At 39.8% G+C, this 26773-nt stretch overlaps 1 protein-coding gene across 1 annotated transcript; it reads left to right on the top strand.

Annotated features, from left to right (window-relative positions):
• On the top strand, positions 1–22757 carry TMEM182 (transmembrane protein 182). The gene is made up of 5 exons (XM_009638973.2): positions 1–141; positions 539–638; positions 2046–2144; positions 11031–11168; positions 22558–22757. Exons 1-5 carry the CDS (start codon positions 1–3, stop codon positions 22755–22757), a joined length of 678 nt encoding a protein of 225 aa, XP_009637268.1.
• Positions 22758–26773: the final 4016 nt, after the last annotated feature.

The following is a 26773-nucleotide window of genomic DNA, read 5'->3' as shown; positions in this document are numbered from 1 at the left end:
ATGAAACTGAGTGTGGGGATATTTTTTGGAGGCTTCTTTGCAGCTCTGGGGGTTTTGCTTTTTTTGGTGGCATTTGGAACTGATTATTGGCTTCTTGCTACAGAAATAGGAAGGTGTTCGAAAGTGCCCGAAGATGCTGGGGTTAGTATGGACATTTTTATTTATAATGTGAATTATATTTCTTGGATGTGTTTGTTTTGTAAGAATTTACTTATGTATGGACTTTTGAATATACTCATTTTGACCTTCTGGAGGCTTACAAACCTGTTTCAAAACCTCTTGTAACCAGTTGTAATCAACTCTGAAATGAATTTGTCTTTTGTGATACTACTCTTGCAATATGACATTCTTTCAAAGGAAGTATAGCTGTTTAGATATGCTATAGCTAATCTATATTCAGGCGGGCTGTGTTTCATTATGATGGTGATGGGTTTTACCTCAGCATCTAATTTCCATTGAACTTGATTCTTTAACCTATTTAAAAATTGTGTGATAATAGTTTCTTTTTTTTTTTTTTTTAATTTTATTCCCCCTGTAGGGAGAGAAAGCCACTTTCCATCATGAAGGTTTCTTCTGGAGGTGCTGGTTCAGTGGAAACGTAGGAGAGAATAATGCTAGCATGTGGAATTTCTGGTACAGTAAGTAACTTTTTCCTTTTACAATATCCAGAGTAGTTTGTTCTCAAAATTGTTGTGGCTTTTTTTTCCACCTTATGAATCACTGGACTTCATATGGCTTTGTTGGTGATCAGGTTCTTCAGCTACTCTAAAATAAATTCTTGACAAACATTTTTGTAATCTGTACTAAAGGAAACCCCAGGACAAAATCATATGTGTTTAACTATCAATTTACACTGTGAGTGTTACGGCTTCCTGTTATGGAAGAAGTTATGGACCTGAGTCCATTCTTATCAGGAGAGTCTCTTGCCACTTATTGTTAAACAGACTGTTTACTTCTGTAACATAGGGAAAAAGAGCTTAGCGGTTAGGACTGCCTATGAATTTTTGCTTGGAGAGCTTTTCCAACTAGTTCTATGAGTGGGTTAAGGAGGGCATGGGCAATTCCACTGTGAAAGTGGTATAGGACACATCATCTCCAGAAGAATCCCTCTACTAAATTCACAGCTGACCCTGTGCTTTCTTTCACTACGTGCCAGGATTCTGGAATATCAGATAGTATTTTACAACCAAAATCTTCCGTGAAGAACAGGTCAAGCAAAACTTCTTTTCCTGTCTTTGACCCTACCTCTGAGGTACAGACCTCCCGCTCCTTATTGCAAGATTTCCACAATCCTTGTGAAAAACAGATGCCATCATACAAATTTGACTTCAATAACCTGTATTTTGCTAAATATGTTGCTCTGTCTTCGGTGGCAAATGTAATATTCACTGTAGTTAATTTCCCCTTGTTATTTATCTGGAGAATTCTGCGGTCAGGAATCTGAAATTTAAATATGGTTTAAGCTATATTCAGCCTTTATCTCTCACAAGGAAGAAGGTGATGTTTTTACAGGCATTTAATATAAAGAGTGAAATAACCCTTCTCTGGGGATATTGATTCCATAGACTAAACTCATATTTGTTGAGACAGTCAACTTTCTGAAGATGCTTGATATATTTCATTGTTCTTTCACAAGAGAAAAAGTAATTTCCTGGATTTTTTTTCTTTTTTCTTTTTTTTTTTTTTTGGTGGGACAAGCAATAATGAGGCAAACATCATTAACTCTCACAAGAGAAAGGTACATGTGCATATAAAAGCATATGTATGCATTGCATAAAAATTGCAGCATGCCAGGTTCTTGCCTTCAGCAAGGTTGCTTTACTGTTCCCATAGCATAAATCTGTGTTGCCCTTTAAGGAATATCCTTAGCTGGATAACAAGGCTGGTATCTCTTACCAAAGCAAAATCTACTGTAAAGCTCTTGCCTTTGAAAGGACGTGGGATCTTGACCTACAAAACTCAGTTTGCCCATTTAAAGAACACGCTTAAAATATTTTATTGTTAAGGCAGTAAAATATTAATCTTCAGCTTTCTTTCACTTTTAGCTAACCAGTCACCTTCTAAGAACTGTACACATGCTTACCTGTCACCATTTCCCCTTATCCGAGATGAACACAATTCAACCTCCTATGACTCTGCAATCAGTAAGTATATTTTGGCTGCAAATGGATAGGGGCAAGTGCCTGTAGTTTCAGGAAAACAACTGGGATGCTTCAGTGTAGAACAGCCTTATCGCTCCACACAGTTTAATTAATAGAGTTTGGTGTTTCATACTTCTCATAATTTTACAACATGCATATTTAAGCCACTGTTTAGCAAAGCACTAAAATGCTTTAAGCATGATGGCAGAATGGAAGTCATTTCTAAAAAAAGAGACATTTCCTTTTTCAGTGCTTTTTATCCAACATAAAAAGTATCTTCCTTAGGCTGAATGAATTAAACAAGTATTTATCCTCATGTATTCCAATAAAACTGTTTTTTTGTTAATAACCACATGTGGAAATATATTGCTTTTTTACTTCATGAGAAAGGAAGAGAGGGGCCTTGATACTGTCTTAATTTTATTCAACTAACTCGGATATAGTTCACCGACCGCTGAATGTGCCATCTTCTCTCCATTGATACTAGAGGGAGCTGAGGCACTGAAATTACTCTGAGCAGTGTGTGCCATACATACATGAATAATGTAGCCTAAGGTTGTAGCTATGGGCAGTTTTATTTTGTGAACTAAGCTCTTTTAAAATACATTTTTTTTCTATAATAGTTCAAAATACTATGTTAAACTGCGATATTAACAACAAGAAACTCTAGTGTAGTAAGAGATATGCATATATATATGGAAGATATCCAGTAACTGAAAAACTTATGTTTGAGTAATGCCTGGAAAGCTGTTTTTACAACTCCACTTAAAAATATTGGTCACATTTCATCAGATCAAGGGCTTTATGCAAATGTATTTGAAGTAAATCACTTCTGATACCTATTTCATACGACTTTTTAAATAACACGTTATGTGTGGATCCTGCTGACTCAGTGACTGAAGTGATCCCTTCCTGTCCTGAAGCTGTAATTATGCCTTTGCTAACTTTGAAGTGGCTTCAGAATTCAATTTTTATGCTGCAGACGTGAACAAAAAATAAGTCGGACTGATAATGGTTCCGTTAATCTTTAGAAATTATGAACTGTTTGTCCAGGCAGAATTCAGACCTCACTCTTCAGGGATCTAATCCATAACTTTGCAGCACATCTAGAACATTTTAGCTTTCCATTTGAAAGTGACAGTCACCAGCTCCTAATAATCTAGACAGTTTGTATTCCACCATTCACTCATACATTCGCAAAAGATCCTCAAATCATATTGCATGATTACACAGAAGTGGACAAACAAAGAATAAGGAAAGGAGAAGGAATATCATCAAAAGTTTAATTAATTTTAGTTAATGTTTGCTAAAAGAGCCACTGCTCAAATATAATTTTCCTATCTGTATTTCATATTAGGAGATTAAAAATAGACAGAACTGTACTATCGATGCTGGCCCAGGTAGAGGATATTCAGAGCCACTCCTGCTATATAAATAGATACAGTTGGATTGCTTCTGAGCTCATTAAAACTGAAGAGGGTTTGTTTTTTTTTTTATGCCTCTGGTTCATTTTCAGCATCCAAGCTCATTTACTAGACCAGGTATGCTTGTTCAAGAATCTTTCGCAACTTTTTATGAAGAAGGTTATGTTGTCATCTCTTCTGTTAGTTCAAAACTTGTTTCTCCTTTAGTCTAGTTTGACAGTCCTGCCCATGATATTTGGCAAACAAGTTTTTAAAACCTCGCTGCAACTGCAGTTGCTAAATTAAGAAATACTAGAAGGTTATCCTCTTCTTGATTCACAGTGGAGGAAATGCTTCTCTGTAAAAGCCCCCCAATTTCATGAAAAACAAGATTTCATCAACTATTTGTACATCCAGTTGGCTGCATCAGCCTATATCAGCTAAACATCGAAAAAAAAAGGGCACTACCAAAAGATTGAGGTTGTTGTCCCTTTTTTTGGTTGTGCTACTATTTCTTGATACAATATTACCATTTTCATGGCTCAACATACTGACTTTTGGGGATAAAAAAATCTACCATGCAGGTTTATGATTGTGTTTTAGTGCGTCTCTGAAGTCCTATTCTAATTAGGAGTGGATAAGAAGAAATATTCTGTCATCTGAAAAATACTTAGATGGCTCTTTCATAAAAAAATAAACAGCTGAATAAAAAGCTTTAAACCTCATTAGAGAAATCAAACATATATGTACAACATATTTTTCTCTAAAAATCTCTAACTTTTTGTTAACAGAACTGTTAGTTTCAGAGCAAGCAAAGACACGTGACCTCTTTTACAGACTGTTTGGCTTAAGAGACTTTGGGACCTTATCAGAGGAATTTGGATTTAACTGCAGTCCCTAGAGGAAACACAAGCATGGTTTGTTGGTGGAGTGCCATGTTACCATCCAGTTAGAAGGGCTCGGGCAAAGATAAGTTTCCTGAGGAACATAAAATCTCTGATGATTTTTGAGTGCAGTGACTGGACCAGGTTCTCTGTTGACATAACTCCTTTGGCTTTAGTATTGCTAGGAATTTGGCTCAGAGCTTTACTGGGCCAGAATTCAAAAGAGGCTCAATCTATCCCCGCTTAGCTTATTTACATCTTTTTGTGTTTTGGTTTTATGTTGTTTGTGTGATAGTTCCCAAAAGACTCAAACACTGAAGACCTTCAGGTTTACTGTTTTAGTACACTTTACAAAGCTTTGGACCAAAGGCTTGGTTCATCCTGCTGTGCAAACCTAGAGTAGGAGCCCTTGGTGTCAAGAATTATAGCCTTAGATGGAAATGTAAAGACAGAAGAGCCTACAGTGATGCTTATACTCGGGATCTGAATGCGTGTTTTAATGCCTCGGGTTTCTTTTCATCATTACTGTCAGATGCATGATCAGCTTCGAAAGGTTAGATAGCACTGCTTTGAAATTGCAGGTTTTGGTATCTTTTAATCGCAGTTATAATGGTTTTGTTCATTCACTGGTTTTGTTAAATATCTTGGCGGAGTGGGGAGGACTTCACCTACCTGCAGCGTAAGGTGTGCTCCACAGCGGTGCTAACCATCCTTTATGGTTAATGCGCTGATAGAAATTTGCAGGCCATGTCATTTAGCCTGAAATAGGCATCTAAATGAACTCAGGGGAAGCCCGATCTCCTGACTTTCTGTGATGGTACAGTGGTTTATCATGACAGCTATTATAGTGTGCAGCTATTAAGGAGACTTAGACAGCACCTCATTGTGTTGCCAGCACATTCATTTATCTGGTGATTCACAAACATCTGTGAACAAACTACAAGCTAGGAATCAAAAAAAAAGAAAAAAAAGTAATTAGCCCATACAATAAAAGTGCCAGAGTAGTGACCTCTACATTCTAAAATAAACATACATTTGTATAATCATCATCAGATTGGTTATCGCATCAGGCTTTTTTGAAAACATAACAGTATAGTACTTATATAATAATTCATTGCTAGCTAGATTAATACATGGTATCATGTCATTAGATTACTTAACGCTGACATTCAAGGATATCACACTTTTATAAAATTCCCTTTTACTACAGGACAATACTAGGACCATTTGCAAAAAATGTTCAAAGTCCTTACAACGTACAAGTAGTCCCATTGGCTATGGTAAGACTATTCCTAAGAAAAAGAAGTGCAAGATCTAGCACTTAGTCAGGTCATTAATTTTATTTTTGAGGGTTTTTTTTTAACTTGATTTGGAAATAAACAATAGTTCCTTAACTGTTGTAAATTGCTCCAGCACCTTCTGAAGCTAAATTCGAAGGCATTTAATTGAGCTGTGCTGACACATTAGTTTAATACTCTGATTTGTAGTTGCTAGTACTTTTTTTCCTGACCATTAGTATCTTATTTTGTCCAGTACTGGGCACATTACCAGCATTTGAAATAGTGCCTCATATAATGTAGAATACAGAATGTTTATAAGACTGAAGCAAAAGTCTCGTTCAGCAACTATTACATCTAAAATGGTGTGGTCAAATTTATTGGCAGGTTTCTTACTAGGCTGAAATTAACCTAAAGTAATCTAGAAAATATCAGCAATGAAATCTGAAAATAAAAAAATGTATAGTGAAATGTTAGCAGTAGCCTATTTCTAGGGAAAAAAAAATGCTGTTATGTAATACAGTCACATAATTGGCCATGAGAGATTGTAATACAGTACATTTACTAAGGGAGAACTCCCCAGCCACCAAGCGGTGATAAAGCAAGGGGTATTTAAAAAGGCAATGTATTCATACTGTGAATATTGTATTTGTTTTACTGTTAAGGTTTTGTTTTTTTCTAGATATTATTACTACTACGGGATAGTAAAGGTACTGCGGTGTCCCTGCTCACTGTGAGGGGGTTGGACTAGATGACCTCTAGGGGTCCCTTCCAACACAAAACATTCTATGATTCTATGATTCTATGAAACTGAGAAAAGTTTTGCAAGGTTTACTATGTTGCCAGGTGTGTCTCCTGCGCTGCTGATGAGATGTGTGACCCCATTTACAGCTGTTTATCTGCAGAGAAGATACCCCCTGATTTAGAGCGGGTCAGGCACTTCACCTTTCATTGTATTTTATATTGTGGGTGGTCTTTGGATACCTCTTGTCAAAAGCATTTTGATATCTCTTACATTAAATAGAGAGGTAAAAAAGACATATTCTAAAATACAATCCACAGTCAAATCATAGGAAAAATTCATAGAATCATAGAATCACTTTGGTTGGAAAAGACCTTTAAGATCATCGAGTCCAACCTTTAACCTAACCCTGCCATCCCACCACTAAACCATGTCCCTAAGCACCTCATCTATCCTTCTTTTAAATACCTCCAGGGTATACTTCAGGATGTGAGCTTGTGGGTGGAAATTCAAGGCAACTCTTGTAAGTCATTTTGCCTATCCTTAGTAATGTTTATGCAGCACTGTACTTACACATACTTCAAAAAGTGTTTCAGCTTTGTAGTGCTTAATTCATGTTTGATATTAATTTCAATATTAAGTGGCTGGGTGTTTTTTTTTAATGGATCATGGTAAATGTACAGGCTGATGGCTGAGATTTTAAAATACTTGAAGTCAACAAGGGCAATAAAATACGTGGTATGGTTTCATGAGGTTGGTGTTAAGGTCTCTGGTTGTCAATGGGTGTCGAATTGTGTCGTTAGCTAACATATTCTTGAATAACCCATTACAGAGCTTCTGATGTGTTCACAGCTACTACACAACAAGTGTGCATTGCAGGTGACACAGCTGTGTAACTTTGTCAAGTATATTATTGCTTCTCTTTCATATCATGCACCAGCAACATGTTAAAATATGAATCTGTGTCTTCAGTGTATAATCAATGCTGGGATCTACTCTACTAGAAAAGGGGGCTTTTGATAATTTTCAGTAATTTCTCCAGAATTCAGTCCCTTTCTCAAAACCAGTTACTTCTTCCAGTTTTCAAATGATGCAGAAGTCTCCAGAGGAATCTAAATTAGGATCTTTAGGGAGAAACGCAAGTAGTAATGGAAAATTACAGGTCACGCAATTTTGGAGGAATATACTGCAGCTATAATGTTCCCATAGTACACAGGCTGAACAGTGCAGAGCTCAAAGAGAAGCATACTGTGTGTACTGTTTTCCTCTAAGTCCTATTTTATTTTTAGGCCTGCCTGTCACCGCCAAGCCAAATGTTGTACCCCAACGAAGGGGCAGCTTACCAAGAGAAGTTACAGAACCTTCTGTTTAGCACTCTTGCAACACAGAGCAAGGGTATCTAAGATTAACACTGCAGATAGTTTTACCTCGGACTCTGCGGTAGTGCTCGTACTTTATTTCTTCCAGTGCAGGAAACACTTGGAATAATGCATGTACTTGAGGTAGCTAGCTCAAACACATCCATGAAGTACCTTGCAGAGGTGAGGGTACTCCTTGTCAGGTGGATCAGAACATGGGCTATCTTATGAACTGCCTTAGTGAGACTGGAAATGGTGCGAACTTCTCTTAACACCTTGTATAGGTACACTGAACTATTATTTCACAGTGTCATCCATTTTCATGGGATATAAAGAAACATAATTCAAAGCAGCATCTTCTGTTGTGGTTTATCTGTCATGGTTCACCTCAATCTCAGAGCAGCAGTCTTTGACTTGAAGAGTAAGTTCATTCTTAGGTGGTTTTAATTTCAGCAAGCTCTTTTGTGTTCATCTATAGATGCCAGCTGAGCTAAACGACAGCAGTAGGGCTGCATTGTAATTTTGAATGATTAGCCCTGCAGGAAATGATCTTGCCCATCTAGGCAGAGAAGATGGGAAACATGGTCTGAGCAAAAATGGTGTGAGTATGAAATAAGTGAAGCCTTCTTTGCGGAAAATTGGTTGCTTTTTAACTTCCTTACTAAAGAAAAAGCCTAAATGCTCTTAGGATGTTTCCTCAGACTTGTGCCACAAATGACCCTAATGACATGCTGGCTTGCGGATTAGAGGGGTTAGTCTTTCACCTGAAAAGCTGCTGATTTGGAAACATTGCAGACTTCTTACCTGTCTTACCTTCTCCATTTTCTAATTGACATTTAATGATGGAGTTAGCTGGCTACACAAGTATTAGGATCATCAGCATTTATCTGTGATTCTCTAGAGTAAACTATTTCTAGAGAAATAGAATGGCATCTTATTTCAGATGATAGCTAGGTCAAATCAATATTTCACATATAATGCATAAAATAGTTATGCTGTTGGAGCAGAGAAACAGCTTTTCTCTTGTATAGTTACAGAGAAGTTTAAACAAATTTTCATCAGACACTTTTGTACTCCTTTTGTGTTCGGTTTCCAGGAATATTTGAACAAATCAAGCTTTTCTGGTAAAATTTCACTAGAAGCAGACTTCAAAGCTTCCTGTATGAAGAGTAGATAATGAAACTGTATACTAATTTTGTACTGCTGGAGAAGTTTGTGTCCTCATCCATTCAGAAAATAGAAGCACTACTGTATGACTTAGGTGACTGACCATAATGATATCGAAGAAAGCTTTTTCAAGGTCCATTTTGGCCAATGTGTCCTATTATGTAGCATGACTTTGAAGTACCTTGGGCCATCCATGTAAAAGAGTTGGGTGGTTATAGACTGATTTAGCGGTATTAGGTTTTAAATGAGGAACTAATGTCCCATGGACGTGGGGACTGCGATGAAGCTTAGCAAAGTAGTCCCATGAGTAAAATAATATGAAATTGCTTCAGAGACCCAAGACTGAAGGACTTGAGAGATTTACCTTTCTAGGTCTCCATTCACTGCCCATTTGCATTAAGTGAATCATTTAACTATGTGTTTAACTTTAAACAGGTGCCTAAATCCCGTAAGAGGTAGAGTACTTAAAGCTGAACGCACACTTAACTGCTTTGCTGAACCACAACCTTATTTCTTACCAACTGTTTCCATGTTTTTTTGTTTATGTGGCCAGAAGACTTTCATTGGATATGAACCAACACACCATTTTAACCCTTCTGCGAGCTACTTTCAGACACATTCATCCTTTCTGTGCCCAAATCTGCTGATCAGTGTAGCGGAAAATTATGTCTCTGAAAGTTTGCCTGGATTAAAAAAGGTGTTATTTAAAAAGCGTGGCTAATGTGGTGTGGTGAACGTGACCTAGCTAATACATTTACAAGGCTGATAGAAGCAAGATGGTGTATACTTTAACATGAGTTAAACTGGTCAAGTTAAAAACTATAGATTTTTGGAACACATTAGTGGGAAGCACAGGCTGCTAATGTCTAGTGCACCTTCAGATTTCAGATGAGAGCAAACCCGAATTATTCCCGACTAGCTGGCTCTAACAAGCTATATGAATTTGAAACCTTCAGGATATGAACCAGTATAATAGTTGCTTGGTTGTGTTTTGCCATAACAGTAAGTAGGTGCTGTCAAATGATAAGTGGCAGTTTCTTTTGTGACTCACTTTTCCTGACTTGCCAGCTGGCTTCTGTGCTTTCCCTCAGTTGGGTGGAAATGTTTTTCACTGACTGAATTGTCAGAGCCTCAAGATTTTCAGATCTGATGATGGAGATCTTTGCAACTCATAATTTTACTAATGGGTTGTGTTAATGTACCAATTTTTAAATTCATGGGAGAAATTTATGTCACTCTTGTAGCATTTGTAAAATGATGACTTTGTGAAATGGATGTGCAATTAACCAGCTAAAAAGTAATTGTTAGAAAGACTCTTTTGGCCAAAGTATGTCACAAAACTCTCGGCTCATTTATCACCAGCTGCAGCCATTAATTCAGCACTGCTTGGCACTGTCTAACAGAGACTTCTGAAACATCACGTTTTAAATTTAATAAAATACAAAGAGCTTTAGAGCAGCAATAGGCTGGTTTAAAATACTTAATGGTTTTCCAGAAACCCAGGTTACATTTTTTTTTAGTTTTTCCCCCTCTCCTGCTTTAGATTTTCTTCTGTTGAATGTGACTATATGTAAGGAGAATTATGCAGTTGTAAATTATAGAGAACCTACAGATTGCTGTTGGTGATACGGTCTGAGCACTAAGAATGCTAAGATGTTCCAGCTCTCTGCTTCTCCCAGACAATTTTGGTAAAACAGTTGTGTCCTGTCTGTCCAATCATTTATCCCAAAGAGTCATTGCTACAGCTTTGGTGTACCATTTTCTAAAGAGCATAAATTTGGTCAAGTTGCTATTTTACAAGTCACTCCTAAATATTAAGCAGATGGATTTCATTCATGGGAACTTACAATCTATTTTCCACGATCATGAGACTAGCATTCAAACCTAATTTGGTCCACATGGTATATAACATATATGCACAATAGAATGAACATTTCATTTGTTAATAAGGCAAGTGAAAAGAGAAGGGGAAAAGAAAAGTCTTTCTTAGCCAAATATGTCACTTGTTTAAGTTCTAAAAGGTGTTGTATTCTTTTTTTCCTTCTTCCCTCTATCCAGTTTATCGAGGTTTCTGGACAGTTCTTATGCTCCTGGGAGTGCTCAGTGTTGTGATGGCTAGTTTCTTCATCATCTGTGCAGCTCCTTTTGCCAGCCACATTCTGTACAAAGCAGGAGGAGGCTTCTTCATCATTGCTGGTGGGTATACTGTTTGCTCAGTCAATTAAAGAATAGAAACTATGGAGTATTTCTTCCATTTTCCTTGGCCAAAAACTCTATTAATCACGGTTAAAAGAAAGAAAAAGCATATGCTTCTATCCTTTGGCTTGTGGAGTGCCTGCCTTGGCGACAATGCTTTCTACAATTATTTAGTCATGACGCTATTCTATAAGCTACTTTTAGATTAAGATAAAAAAATCCAGAGCAAGTAATGGAATTACACTGCAAGTTCAATCCACTTTTTTAGCAAGAAAAAGCATGCATATTTAGGGATGCTGCCTTATAGGATTCTCAAGGGCTTTAGCTAAGGAGAGAGGTTTTTTAATCAGTGACACAAAAGATGATTATGGTGGGCTCTAAAGAAGTTGGAAGACGCAGCACATTCGCATGACCAATATAGGAGAAATGTTTTGTATGTGATTGGATTACACAAACCAGTTGTCACATATGAGTAAGTGGAGCTCTAAACCTCTGTGAATGGAAGAACAAATAACTGAATTCCCTCCTTCCTCATAACCCACGCATACTACGGAGGATGCACCCCCCCTGGAATTCAGCAATTCAGCTGATACAGGCAGCTCTCTGCGATGCTGTTCTGTTAACCTCCAACATTCTGGGAAGATGTCACACTGGTGTGTAAGATACAATTGTGTAGAATGTAAATTATAGTGTGTGCTCAATCACTGTTCTCCTTTGTATAAAGCCTGGTGAGAGGCGGTCCTGTGAGAGCAGTAGTGTTGTGGGGTAGAGCCACTCGTGTCAGGACGAAAAGGCCTGGGTTCTCTTTCTGCTGCTGTTACTGACCTGCCAACCTTGCTAACCCACCTCACCTTGCAGCTCTGCATATGCAGCTAGTGATCTTTCTTCCCTTTTGAAGGACCCTCAGTGGAGTGTAGGAAGTATTTTATAATATTTTTGCAGGAAAAAACCTCCTGCAAACTTGCATTTGATCCCTTGAGAATTACTCCTTCACTGTCTTAAAATACATACAAAAAATATTCATAGTCAGATGGAAATCCTAAGACACTTCAATGCATTTTGTCACTAATATGCAGGGTAAGAACCCATGTGAGTCCTGCTCTTTTCCTGCATTTGTAATTTGTAAAAAACCTCAGTTGTCACTAGAAAGTAGTAGAGGCTGTTGGAGAGGAAACGGGCACTTGGAAGGCACCAGGAATGGATGGGCACAGGTCCGAAGTGATGTGTATGTTCTCTACTTTGTGTCAGTTCATCTGCCCTCATTTAGGCAGGGGAAAGTTAGATACCCAAGTCTACTCTAGTCTCCCTTGGCTTCCCTAGGAGGCCTGCAGGAGGCAATAACATTCATTGGCAGTCAAAGTGGTAGGTTTGTAAGGAGTGCCCTCAGCTGGGGATTCATTTCATCCTGAAAGAGGGGTCTAATATGGGTCAGATGAATGCGTTATGGGGGAACCCTACACCTCTGTTTCCTTTACTGAGGGAACCTAGAGAGACTATTTATTTAAGTGGGTGAAGTTAAGTGAGCTTTATTATCCCTGTGTGTGACCTTGGGCCTGCCTGTTTGCCCTTCTCACCCTTTATCCCTATAGAGTAGATGTTCTGCAAGGGAAATCCTGACTTTTTCTCTCTCTATGTATGTAGTACCTTTCAACTTCAGGACTGTTCCCAATCAGGGCTTTGGAGAAGAGCTGTGTTATTTTTGCTATTACTATTGTTGTTGGAAAGCAAAGATATTTAGCAAAACCCTGCTATGATTTGCCAAAAGGTAGTGGTGGCAGCAGAGTATAGGACCCTGGAGCCATTCAGCTTGCACAAGACATTTTGGCTTGGATAAAGGGATGCAGCTCTTGACCAAGCTCTTCTGCCTCTACTCCCAGTCACACCAAGTAGGGCAGGGCTTCTTGGAGAAGGTGCTTACTGTAAATATCATTATCCTATCCAACACTTCAGATCACACACAAAAACCTTAAAAAAAAAGTTTGTTGCTCTCAGGTCTTCTCACAAGTCAGTATACTCCCGTAGCCAAGGTGAGGGTTTAATTATATCCTGAATTAATCATGCTGGAGGGAGTGACCATACTGACATAAGAAGAGCTTATAAATACTTTGCATTGTCTGTAGTTAAAGCTATGTCCTGTGGGACATCTTGGACAACAACTCAGTTTCCTGTGGTCTTCCTGGGCAATGGCCCATCGTGTTAAATTGAGAGTAGGAGGGATTCTCAGACCCAAAGGTATGACAGCATGAAATTGGTCTCTCTCTTTCTCTCCCAATAGGAATTCCTCACAATAGTTAACATCTTAAATCTGGGATAAGCTGGGGGAAGAGAAAGATAAGGTAGAACCTGATGCAGAAGAGGAGTGGTTTAGCTTGCCACTAGAAGGCAGGGTGGTGTGCTCTACTGTGTTCCCTGCTGCTCTGAACAGGACTAGAGAGCCTGTTCATTTACTGCCTCCCAAAGGAAAACAGGACATGGAAGGGATGAGAAGTGGTGCATATTTACCACTCATACCAACATATGATCAGGATGCAGCCAGGGTGTGCATCTATTTGAACACAGACCTGATGGGAAAATGAAAACATGTAACGTGACTTAGATCATAGGTGAAGTTAGAGTTCTTGTAAGACAGGAACCAGCAAATTGATTTGAAGGAAAAAAGGAATTATATACATTGTTCTGAAAAGGCTTGGACGCTGTCTTACCATGAGGTTCAAGTAGCTGTCACGCTGGAGAGAATAGTAAGCTTCTGAGAAAGAAGTTAGACAAGGTGGTTGTCCTGTGGAAGTTTGGGAGAAGATAGGAACATCAGTCATTTTCCTATTTACATATATCTTTAACGAAAAATAATAGATGAAGCACTTTTAATACCTGTTATTGGACTGAAGTATCTGTATCCTTTTGCAACCTTAACTGACAAATTACATAGCAAATAAAAGTTCTGCCTCAGCTGTAGAAAACAGCTTGTAGAATGGTCTGCTGTGCCATCTTAGGGTTCAGAAAGCAGCTGAAGAAGTTATTGGGAATGGGATTCATGCCAACTATTTAGCTATCCAAAAGCTGAGTGTTTTGTATGACCCAACTGCTTAAACTTCTAGTGTCAGTAGTAAGAAACACACTCGCAGAGGGCAATCCATGTTATCTGTGCTAAGGCAGATAGACTTGCCTTCTGGAAAGACCTATGGAAGGAGCCTAAACAGAGATCCTGACTAACATAGAATAAGTTTAGGGTGCAAAGGACGTCTTTTGGCAATCAAGTTTGACCTCCCTTTCAAAGCAGGGCTGCCTTCAAAGTTAGATCAGGTAGCTCAGAGCCTTATCCAGTCAAGTTTTAAAAATCTCCAATAATTGATATTCCAAAGCAGATTTGGGCACTTGTCCCAGTTTGACCAACTTTACTGTGAAAAATGTTGGGTTGGGTTTTTTTTTTTTTTTATTTTAAATCCACCTGAAATCACCCTTGCTGCAGCTTGTGGCCACTGTGTCTCATTCTTCCAGTGTGCATGTCTCAGAAGAGTCTACCCCTATCTTCTCTGTAACTCCATTTAGAAAGATGAAGACTGTTTTCTTCTCCAGGCTAAACCTCCCCAGCTCGCTCAGCCTCTTCTTGTCCTCCATCCCCCTAACCATTTTGGTGGTCATCACCTTGGTTTGTCGGTATCTCTCTTTCACTGAGGTGCCTCAAACTGGACACAGTATTCCAGGTATAATGTCACAAGTGATGAGTAAGGGCAAATAATATTATTTTCAAACCTGATGACTGTCTTCTTGCTGATGCAGCTCTGCATGAGGTTAGCTTTAATTTTTGCCAGACCTGCTTGAATTCTTGCACATTGAGAGGGACCATTCTTGTGCTTTAAGGAAGTTGTCTGTGAGGAGCAAACAGTTCTTCCAGGCTCCTTTGCTGTTCAAGGCACCCTTTGTCCTTCAGGGCAGCCTCCCTTGGGATCCTGCCTACCATTTCCATGAACAGGCTGAAGTCTGTTCTCCTGAAGTTCTGGGTCTTTAATCTCCTAATCACCTTTCATATTCCTCCCAGGATACTAAACTTTGCCATTTCATGGCCATTATAACCACAGCTAACACCACCTATCATACTGCTAACCAGTTTTTCCTTGTTTGTGGGTAGCGGGTCCAGCAAAGCCCTTCCATTATTTGGTCTGTTCCACACCTGTTTCAAAAAGATATCCTTGATGCCGTCCAGCTACCTACCTCCTGGATTGCTTGCTCTCTGCAGGGGTGCCCTTCTAGAAGATATTGGGGTGGCTGAGTCCCTCATGAGAACCAGAAATCATAACTAGTTTTCCAGTCCACTTCCTCCTCTTGATTGGGTGGCCTTTAGCAGATGCCCACCATGACCACACCCTTTTTGACCACCTTGATGATCTTAACTGATAAGCTCTTGTTACTCTAGAATATATCTGTCCATTCAAGATACTTCTTTGTGCAGACTGTAGCCATCCCCACCCCATCTTAACTGCCCGTTCTTGAAGAGTCTGTAGCCATCCAGGAAAGCATTTCAAGCAAGCAAGCTGTCTCACCATGTCTGCAGCAGCATTATCCATCATCCAGCGACTGCATGAACTTGAATTCCCCCTGTGTTACACCAATACTGAATTCATTCATGTACATACATTAGAGATGGGCTTTCACTTGTGCTGCTTTCTCAATGGAAGTGTATGAGCTTCTCTGATTGCCCTGTCCCATGCATATGCTCTACATTCCCTTCCCCCTGCTTATCTGGGGGCTTTGATGTCCATCTGCCAATGGTTCTTGCTCTCATCTCTTCTTGCAACGTTACTGAGCTTGTCTGATGGATCTCACCTCTCCCCAGCAAGCCTCGAAGAGGGTCCCATGGTCACAGAAGCCAAAGCCCTGCTTGTGACACTAGCTACAAAGCTAGAAGCTGATGCACAGTGTATGCCAGATTTTGTACATATTTTATCCTTTGGGCAGCAGGTTTGAGACCATCACCACCTGGGCCCCCAAGCCCTTACCTCTCACCCACAGAGCCCTGTAATTACCCAATCAAGGTCTCTCTGCCAGCATCACCGGTGCCCATGTGAAACAACTGCAAAGGGTCTCAAAGGGCCAAAGTAACCTCAAAAACCTCTAGAAAGCATCGCATACCTGGGACCCAGAATAGCGGTAAACATACCCACAGAGCAATTCTGATGTCTGATCTGTGACAGTCACAAACCTGCCTTTTCTTCATCTTCATCTTTAAGAAAGGCTGCCCACTTCTCTTATTGAGTGGTGCAGCTGAACCACCACAAATGGAGAGGCACACACAATTAGTAGTATTGGTGGCAGCTTACTGACTAGCAGCTTTCCCTATTAAGCTTTGTAACCACATTAACTACCTGAGGCTGCAGATGAAACTACAGATGCTACATCCTGTGGGAAAAAGTATTAGTTCAATGATACCACACTCATTGACCTGAGCACTGTCTTTGGAGCCTCATCTCCACGTCTACAATATCACAGGATGGACCAAGAATAGCTACAGTAGTGCAAACTGTAAGAAGTCTTATAGTTGCTTCAAAGGTCATAGGAAAAGAAGGGAAAGCTGCCATAAAATAATCACTTAGAGCAGCCTTCAATAAAGTCCATAATTACCTTGGGCCTGTTCCTGCCCAGGTGGTGGTGAAAACCAACCTCTTGTACTGATGTCAAACAAGCAAGCCCCAGGATGTGCACAGAGCGTTACAGAATCACACCCTTGTGAAGAACCAAGATCTGAAGTACAAGTATGACTTCTGCTTCCTGCCAAAAGAGTGAAAAAAGCTGATATTTTAATTCTAGCTCCTAGATGAGGACAAAAATCTGTCTTCGGAGCTGTGTGCCAACTCCCACAACTTTTAAGTGGGAACCTCTGCGTGTACTTCAGAGCAGAATGTCAACCATACTTTTAAAATAAAGGTCACAAGAGGCCAAGGTAGGTGGTAGAATCTGTAGTAAGGACAAGGACAGAAAATTGCAATTAAAAAAAATAATACGTACACACACATACAAGTTTTCCTTAGGGGAGATAAAGAGTTCTAAACTTCTAGGCACAAGTAAAAAGCTCATCTCATTCTTTCCAGCACCTGTTGTCTTCGTGTCTGCATAGTAAAAGCTTCATGCCATAAACAGCCATTCACCATTGACAAGTGAAAGGCATTTCTACGTGGGAAGAATAAGTACTAAAGGCCAGCAAACTGCTTCTTGAATTCATAGACATTTCTAAAGGTTCTGTATTCTTTCTCCTCTGCAGTATGCACAAGTATTTGCTTGAAAGAAATTCAAAAGAATAAATGCAAAAGACAGAAAAGAGTGACCTCGGAATAGTCCATGTCTTATCACACTGCACAGAGCTGTGTATCAAACATGTGTGTTCTTAAAAAAATGCAAAATGGGAAAAAAGAAAGAAAAAGAAGGGGGAGGGAAGTATTTATTTGTCTTAATCTCTTTCAGACATATTTCCCGTTCTAGGAATAATTTCCCCCATCATTCCTGATTCATGCGACTGCTGTTTTATTTTATATTCACTAAAAGGCAAGGGCAAATGGACACCCGCACACTATGCAAAAGGTCTAAATGCCAAAAATGTAGAAATACATCATAGCACACATTGTTCCTAAAAATAATTGCTTCATGAAACTGTGGATGGTTTTTTTCAGTCTCAGTAATTTTGCCTTGGAGCTTGGCTATGAGAGTTCATGACATTCACAATAGATAGTCAGTGCAAGACCGCAGGAACAGATTTACCAGAATAAATATATATTCATTTTAGTATATTCTCCTCCATAATGAACAGGCATTCCTATTACACTTGTAATGGATGCTTTCTCAACTCCTACTGGCAGGACTAATATTCTGGAGGAAAGAGACAAGCTAGTGAGGCAAACTTGCGGATACAGAAGTAGGATGGAATAGCAGTAGTGTAGTTATATAAATAGAGGAATTCTCCCCATTGTCTTGCACAAGCAGCATAATATTTATCTGAGAAAATACTCTCCAGCAGTTAAAGAGTCTAATTCTGACATCTCTTCAGTTTTGCATGGGCTCTGCCGATGGTTCTGAGTTACTAGTATGCCAGTGACTGTACTAGATTCTTCAGAATCAAGTCAAAATCTTGTGACTGGGGCTGATGTGAAGAAATAGGCTAATTTAAAACTTGTTGCAATGTGATTTTTCTTCAAAAATACCATATTCCCTACATATAAATTGAGGCAGTGAGATTTTGCAGTGATGGGAGCTAGCTTAAAACACTTAAGCAGACCAAGATAGACAATTGCTTAGTAAGATTTTGTATTGCCTTCAGTCCAATGCCTTTCCTTTTAAGTACACTCCAGTGAATGGTACTTCACGGACTGGTATGAATAACCAAAGCAGAATGTTGCAGAAATAGCGTAGATATACACACAAAGTAGAAGGATGGAGAGGCAGAAGACCTGTATTTATTAGCAACTCTGTTACGGTATGTGTTATGTGTTAAGCGAATCTGCCTTGGCTTTGAGGAGCAAAACTCCTTTGAAAGCCGGAGTTGAGAGCAAAGCTTGGATACTTAGAACCTCTGAATATCAGATTAGTTGTTTCTGTGCCTCATTTTTCTTCCTACAAAATGGAGATAAACCCAGCTTTTGATCTATATTTTTGTAAACACCATGTAAAGTGCTGACGGTTATTTGATATAATTCATAGTTCATGATGCATAGACCAAATTGATATCTTGTGGCCTGTAAAAAATACTTCACACGTTATGTGTATCTGAATTTTACATGCTACTTAGTCTGCTGAACAAGTTGTTTGTACTCTGATCTTGATACTGCTTTTTCTTCAAACCTTTCTTGAATCGTTAACATCCCTCCATTTTGTTAAAATAAAGCAATGCAAACAGACATGAAATCATATAATCTGAAAAGAAACAGTATTCTTTTGGAATCTAACAACCAGATAAATATTTCAGCGCTAGTAACCATTCATTAAGGTCATAACTTGCCTTTGAATCAGGTATTTTGATGCAATCAGTGTGGATGCCAGGAGGAAAAACCCTTTAAGTCAAAGAGACTTGCACATGTGCTTAAATTTAAGCACAACCTGAAGTGCTTAATGCATAGGACGGAGCTAATGCCTCTGGCCCTAAACATCAAACATTTCAAGTAGATGCATCAGTGATAATAGAAGTACAAGATCTGCTTCCCTGCTCTCACCACTGCTTCTAATGTACTCTGACATCTTGGGAAACAAGACCAAATGGACAAAACAGAGGGTCTACCTGTTAAGAAATGTCTCTGTTTTCCTTTTTTCTGTTACCATTTGTAGCATACAGGAGCCCTCAGTAAACTCCCATGAAAGCGCTTAACTCCCATAAAATCATATCTCTGAAGGTTAGACTAAAGGAGCACTAATGAAGAAAATGCTGTTGAGGCAACAGGACATGGTCAGTTTTTACTTAGCCTGATGCTACTGTTGTTTTCTTTAACACACTCAGCAATATACCTACTAATTAGCCTCCATTAGCAGATAGTGAGAACTTGTAAATACTCCTCTAGTGCTTTAATTAACTAAGAGTGTTTACATATTCTTTCTTTCTTTTTCGTTCTTTTAAAGAAAGACATTTATCTCTGCTTGGCATACATTTCTTCAGCAAATTTCCATACCCAACAATTTGCCACATGCAGGTATTAGCAACTTGCTGTGAAATCACCAGATGGATTTCCGCTTCCTTGAAGTTGCCATACCACTGGCAGCACTGGTTTGCTATTTTGCACCTGCATGGAGTTGGCTCTAGTTTAACTACCTGGAAGGTGTTGCTTCAGACTGCCTGAAGAGCAAAGGGTGCCCGTTTCGAGATTAAAGCACCTCTGAATGAGTTTTGGTTTAATGGCAGATACTTCTGACTGACTGGGCTAGGTAGCTTTGTGTTGGCCCAGGGTGCCGGAGGTCAAAAGCCTTCCAAATGTGCAAGGCCTGGTTACACTTATCTTCTGCTGCAGTAAGGGAATGTACATCACTATTTTCTGTAATTATTATTGGTTTGGACTAAGTTTGCCCTGATGTAGAGAATAAATAGAAGACTACAGACATTTGAAAATGCACAGGCACAGCCATCTGAAAAGGTAAATTGCAATGTTTGTATGGATTGTGCCATATTGTCAATGTATTTTTCCAAATATTTGGGTTATATTTTTTTGTTGTTGTTGCAGTTTTGAAACCTTGAACAAACTCCATGTCTTTAATATCTCAATTTATGAATTTGGCCCTGAATCTTTTCACTTTTTACGTCAAAAGTTGCTACATCTCTTTGGTTCTAATTTTCCTGCGTTGCTACATTATCTTTTATCATCAGATGTTCTGTTATAGAAATCTTCTGCTCAATTTGACTTATATTTGGAGAATCTTCAGTTTAATTTCTCATTCTTTATGTCTGGCCCTAAGGTGATCCTTCTCTCTGATTGTTTCACCAGTTGTATGTTTAATACAATCACAGCACTAAGGTCCATCAAAATTGAGTTTTACTTAGGTAAAATACTTTGAAAATTGAATTTATTCCTTTTGGAGTTGAGTATTTTGATTTTTTTAAAACTTTGTTAGTAATTTGAGCCCCAGCAAAAAATGTAACCCTGGAAGTATATTTCATAGGCAGGAAATGTGTCTGCCTCCTCCTTTATTTAGTTTTTCTTCTTTCTTTCAGCCTCATAAAAATTGCAGATCCTTTGGGATCTTCAGTCACGTTTTGATTATGCCTCGGGTTAACTACTTCAGCTCAGTTTTTGGTGGGCTTCAAAAAGTAGTGTTCACAAACATTGAGTTGTGAGCTTTCACCTGTCAGATGTTCAGGATGTCCAGAATGTAAAGGTATTTCAGTTTGACTATAAAGCACCAACAAGAATGTTGCCAGATCACCGGTTCAAAATGCTGCAGCTAACCTGTCTGATTTTGGCAGAAGCAAATGAGGGACTGATGACAAGATTTGCTCCCTGGTAAGCGGGTAGGAAAGGCAGGGAAAGGAGGTGATGAGGCAGGGTAGGGATGGGGAAAGCAAACCATGAAAGGTTACGGGACTGGTGGGTCTGGAAGAAAATGCCTGTCCTTGAGTGCTTACAAAGTGCATTTGTGGGTTTTGCCACCAGTGTCATATTTGTTCAAGTTTGCATCGCAAGTATTTAGGAGGATGGGGAAGAGACCAAATACCTTTGACTTACACTCTGCTGCCCTACAGCCTGTAGACTCAAGTTTGGCGAGAAGGAGTATGCACTGGCTTGTGGTTTTAATGAGGCACATAAACATCCTGGGATAAAAATATGATGGGGTGGTGTCCCCTGAATATTTTAATGTTGGAATAAATAGTCCTGCTGCTGTAGCTGTTCTGGGACAGCTGGAGCTTGAGGAACAAGTGGGTACAGGCTGGAGCATGCAAAAAATTCAGACTTGTGCCCTCAGTTTTCCAGCAGATCTTATAGGGCATCTGTGCTGCAGGCTTGCATTTCTCAAGTGTCCACATTCCTCTAAAGTGGAATGAAATATTAGGCATGCAACTGATACTTTGGAAAGCACTTTCTTCTTATATCTCCTTCTGGTGCGTAGTAACAAAGAGATTAACAAAGTTTGTAGGGGCATGTGCTCCTATTACTATTATGTGTAAACAAACCAAAGGCCTTTCAGAGGAGTGGTTGGGAAAAGGCTGTGAATTATGTGGTGCATTAATTCCAGGAAACTGTTGTATCCAATCTGAGGTTAATACTCATAGCCTGCTTCATTTAGCTATTATAACATGGCTATTATTTAATTATTGTTGGGTTTTGTTTCTATACCAGGAACTTCTTTTCTAATGTAGAGGATTTTGAATGAAATACATCTGAATTTGTCTGCAAACTATTTGAGTAGAATACTCTGAAGGTAATATGTTCCAAACAAAGCCCTTTTCATAAGAAAAAAGAAGCAAAATGTAGAGAGGTGAAGATGATAGAAAGATTTTCCACCCCTTTCCCCTTTTCATATCTCGTCCAAAACACTGTCATAGAATCAATGTCAGTTTGGGAAGCAAAAGTAATTATTTTTTTCCCGGTCATTCTGTCCTGTCCCCCATCCTTCCCCCTCCCTTGGCTCCTGAATTCAAAACGGTAAATACCTGCCTGAATTTTGTCCCTAAACATAGCTGTGTTTCAGTCTTCCCACCAAACCCAGATATACCCTTTGTCATGGGAGCATGCCTTTCAGTGTATATTGGAAGCAAGATGGAGATAGTGCTTGTTAGAAGAAGCCAAAGGCAAAAAAATATCCAGTTGGTGGCTGACCGTGCCTTGCAGACGAGTCCTTAAGCATTGATGGGTTTCTAGGTATTACAGTAAATGCACCTAGCATTTGTCTCACGCGCTGTTGTTAAAACCTGGTGTTTCTTTTCCAGGTGTCTTGTTTTCGCTGGTAGTCGTGATGTATGTCATCTGGGTCCAGGCGATGGCGGATCTGGAAAACTACACAAACATGAAAAAAATGGATTGCCCAGACTTTGCTGTTTACGTACGATATGGCTGGTCTTTTATGCTGGCACTCAGACTAGTCATGCACTGCCGAAGGGAATACAGGAATCCTAGTGAAACTTCATGACAGTTGTAAACTGGAACACAATTTTATACATTATTATCATTATGGCAGTCCTAAGTATGCAGGCAGACTTCTGGAAGTTCTTAGGTTACTTGTTTAAGGGTAAAGGACACAAAACTCGATACAGGAAGAAACTACCTTTAGTCCCAACTAGTTGTTTTTAATTCTTTAGGAAGTACCCCCATGGTTCTCCATACTGTACTATTAGCAGCATTTTTGCAGTTCTGGAAACAGAGGAAGGCAAACATTTTCTGCAACCAAAAGCCCAACATACAGTGGGCCAAATCAACATTTTATACCCTTGTCTTTTAACATTTACTTTGCGCTTCTGCTTGTGGAGAATGGTACAAGGTGGAGGAGAAAACAAACATTCAAACAGAGTAATTCTATCTACCTCCTCTCCTGTTTTCCACTGCTTGCTTTAGCTTTAATACAAGCCAACACGTCTGCACTTTATAAAAACAGAGTGCACTTGTTCATGCAGCATCCATGGGAAGAGGATGAGAGAGAAGACCATTGCTGTGAACAGCGACCTGGTGCTAGTCCGTACATGTAAAAGTTTAACTGCTTCTGTTACACGTTTTTCTCTTCTGTAAGCATTTGAAATCTGTATACTTCTCTATGCTGAAATCCATGTTTGTTGCGTGATTCTGTAAGCCCACATGCCTCAGTTAAATCACTAGCTGAAGTTATGCCAAAATTGTACTTTGAATTACAGTATTAATATTTTAACCAAGTTTTAAACCTTTTATTCTTGAGTGGAATAATTGGCTCTTCCAACAAACATTTTTCTGGTTGTGTAAAGCGACTTTTTTATTAAAAAAAAAGGTTTATTATGAAGACAATATCTAGGACATGAAAATGTATGTTTTATGTAGCTTTTATTTTCCCAAATATTAAAAATCGGCATTATAGACCAAATCCAACTTGCCTACTAGTCATCCCAGGGAAAGCAATGAGACTAGCGAAGACAGCAGGGGAGATGGATTTGGTTCTGTATTGTAGAAGCGGCTGGGTCTCTCTGTATGTGCATATGTGTGTGTGTGTGTGCATATGTTTGGAAGATGGGTGAGGATGGGACTGTATGCATGGTATGGAAAAGATGGGGTGGAGTTTTAACAATGGGGCAACTTTGTCTGGCATTGGGCCCAACCTGAAATTAAATCCATCTGAGCGTGTGTTGGTTTTCACTTTGTAACCCAATGCAGAATAGTTTGGGACTGATGGGGGAAAAATAAAGACTGCATGTTGGTTTCTTCTTGTTCATAATACTTAATTCCACAGCTGTTACGAATACTGAAAGCATCACTAAAAGGCAGGAAAGTAGTGCCCACCTAGAAGATGTGGTGGGCCAGATTGGATGTTGCTTCCATTTCGGGAGCTTTTGTGATTGGAAGCTTTCCAGCCTTCTCTGCTACTTATTTATTTTTCCATCATCAAGATTAGCTTTATACATTATAGAACAGGAAGACAACAAGGGCGGGGGGTAGGGGAGCTGCGACTATGAGGTTTGGAATAATTACCAAATCACAAAAATATTTTTATTGGCAGCTAACATGGTGGTTTTAATTACTGTGTCAGAGAGTATGATGGGTGAATTTTAACCAAATATTCATAAGCATATATATGAACTCCATATAAATGATAGCCATCCGGAGAGCATTAGGGTTACACCATAATGCCCTTGGTTAGTCAGGAAATGCTGAAATTAACCCTGCCCCTTGTGCATATGGTATTATATTCCTGCCCTTAATTACACAATCACATACTGTTTCTCAAATAATACAATCTGTTGGTATTTACCCCCTTTACAGTCTGAGATATTCACTGGTAATTGTGGAGGTAAATTCAATAATGAAGAGTTATTTGACTAGGTACCCCTCCCAAATCCTGTCTGCTTCTCTGCAGGGGACAGCCCTTCTCCACAAGAGCTTAGAGGGGGCAATATGCTTGAGCCACTTTCTTGCAACTTTTAGAAGCTGGAGGAATTGAGAGGTGCCTCAGAGCTGGACTTCTTCCAGCAAGCCTAACCATGTGTGCAGCAGCAACTAATAAACTCTGCAAGGAATGAGCCAAAGGCTCCCGTGGAGCCCTTAATTCAGCCCATGTGCATCTTCGGAACTCTCTCCATTATGCAGCTAAATTAGCTACACTCCTGTGTGCGAGGCGGCCTCTCTTGGAGACAACCCTGCGGGTTGGACTGCGAGCGTAATGGCCATTGAAGATCCAAGGTGTTTCTGAGGGTTTCCTTAGAAACTTCAGGATGCTTTTCTGGCGTCAGTAGCAATTGCTTGAGTACTCATAAATTCTTCACTCGAACTCACACTTCTGGCAATGGCCTGTAGCTCTATCCATTTGCTTTAATTGGATATGACTTTCTTCTCCTAACGGCAGAATTGAGTCAGGTTCCTTCTGAAATGGTGGGAACAGGTTGCTTGCTCCTTCCAAAACGTGTAGGTAGCTGATCATATGATGTGTGAGAAGTAGGTGCTGCAGACCAGGGAACGGTGTTGAGGGTGGTGGGGAGGCATTTCTGTCTGGTTGTTACCTAAAAGCACAGTCTAACTCTTGTTCTTCTGATTTCATTAAAGAACTATGCGAGGGGGAATGGGTTTGTAAGAACTCGGGGAAGACAGGCCAGCTAAGGAGACTCACTCCGTGGCATGCTTCCAGATATGCTTTTGTCTAGAAAATCCTTGGCGGCGATGCAGGGCTTTTCATGATTAGAGCTGAGTAAAAGATTGTAAAGGGGATTAAATACCATAATCAAAATATTCTGTGAAATTGGTCAAAGAACTGTGTTCCTCACAAGCATATAGGGTCTGGGGTTTTTTATTTTTAAATGCCTGCCTGTCTTAACAGCCTGTGGTCATATTGGAAGAAAAGAGTTTTGGTTTGGTTTTTTTTTTTTAAGTAACGTGTTTGGAAAAGTGATGGTAAAAGGAACAGGTAGATAAGAAGCATCTTCTGATTCCTTTCCATCTGTCACTCACCCGCTTGTCCAGCGCAAACATGGCGAGGACCATGACTGCCCATGAAGGAGACAGTGAGAAGACGAGGAGATGGAGGTAAGAAAGGAGGGCGAGCGTCCCTCTGCGCTGCCCTCTGCCAGCCCGCTGTGCAGCTGTTGTGGATTCCCGGGGGACGTGCTGACACAGTGTGGCAAAGGCAGCTGCAGACAAAAACAGTCTGAAAAGGATTTGCTCCGGGTTTATCCTTGTTACTCATTGGGGCAGCTGCTGGAAGTTTCACTGGAACTGACCTTCATGAAATATGTGGCTGTTTATTGACATTTATGTTAGTGAGGTAAAGCAATGTTCTCCTTTGAGGAAATGCAAAATAAAGCCTGCTCTGTGTCTCTGCAGGGTGCCTAGCTGCTGCAACTGAGTCCGGACTCTATAGCGTGCTAGTAAACTGCTGGTTAGGACGATCGTAAGTCATGTCGGTATTGCTGTGTCCCCATTCTTGCAAAAACCTAGCTGGCTGCAAAGTGTGTTGTGCTTATTATCTTTTAGGAAGTCATATTGGACCTCTTCACCGAGCTGTTTACCTTCTGATGCAGCAGCTGGGTTTTCCTCTTGGCTCTCCTGTTGCTATCACTACTTTCGGCAATGTCATTTCCAGGCAGTGAAGGCTAGATAAAGTATGTTCACATGAAATTCTGCTGTGTTACCTTAGAGTAAATCCGGACTGATGCTGCTGAAGTCAGTGGAGATACTGAAATTGAAAACAGAAATCGGTCACCTATAATCAAAACTGACAGAAGGGATGAAGAGTCCGAAGTATTTACAGTGCCACTTTTCCCTCCATGTCTCTTACTCACATTACCAGTTTAAACTGGTCTATCTTTCCAGTCCACAGTGTGGCTCATCTACCCGGGAGACATGTTGGCAATAGGGATCAGGAGAGCCATTTGACATGAGGGTAAGAAGGAATGCAGGGCTGGCGGCATCTCCTACATTAGACACTTCCAAAATCTGCACCTAGATCCCAGGGAGCCCAGAGGGGCCTCAGGGAGT

The sequence above is a fragment of the Egretta garzetta genome, unplaced genomic scaffold, assembly GCF_000687185.1.
Source record: "Egretta garzetta isolate BGI_Z169 unplaced genomic scaffold, ASM68718v1 scaffold5, whole genome shotgun sequence".
Lineage (NCBI taxonomy): Eukaryota > Metazoa > Chordata > Aves > Pelecaniformes > Ardeidae > Egretta > Egretta garzetta.
Note: the sequence above shows the minus strand (reverse complement) of the source record. Positions and strands in the feature narration are given on the sequence as shown.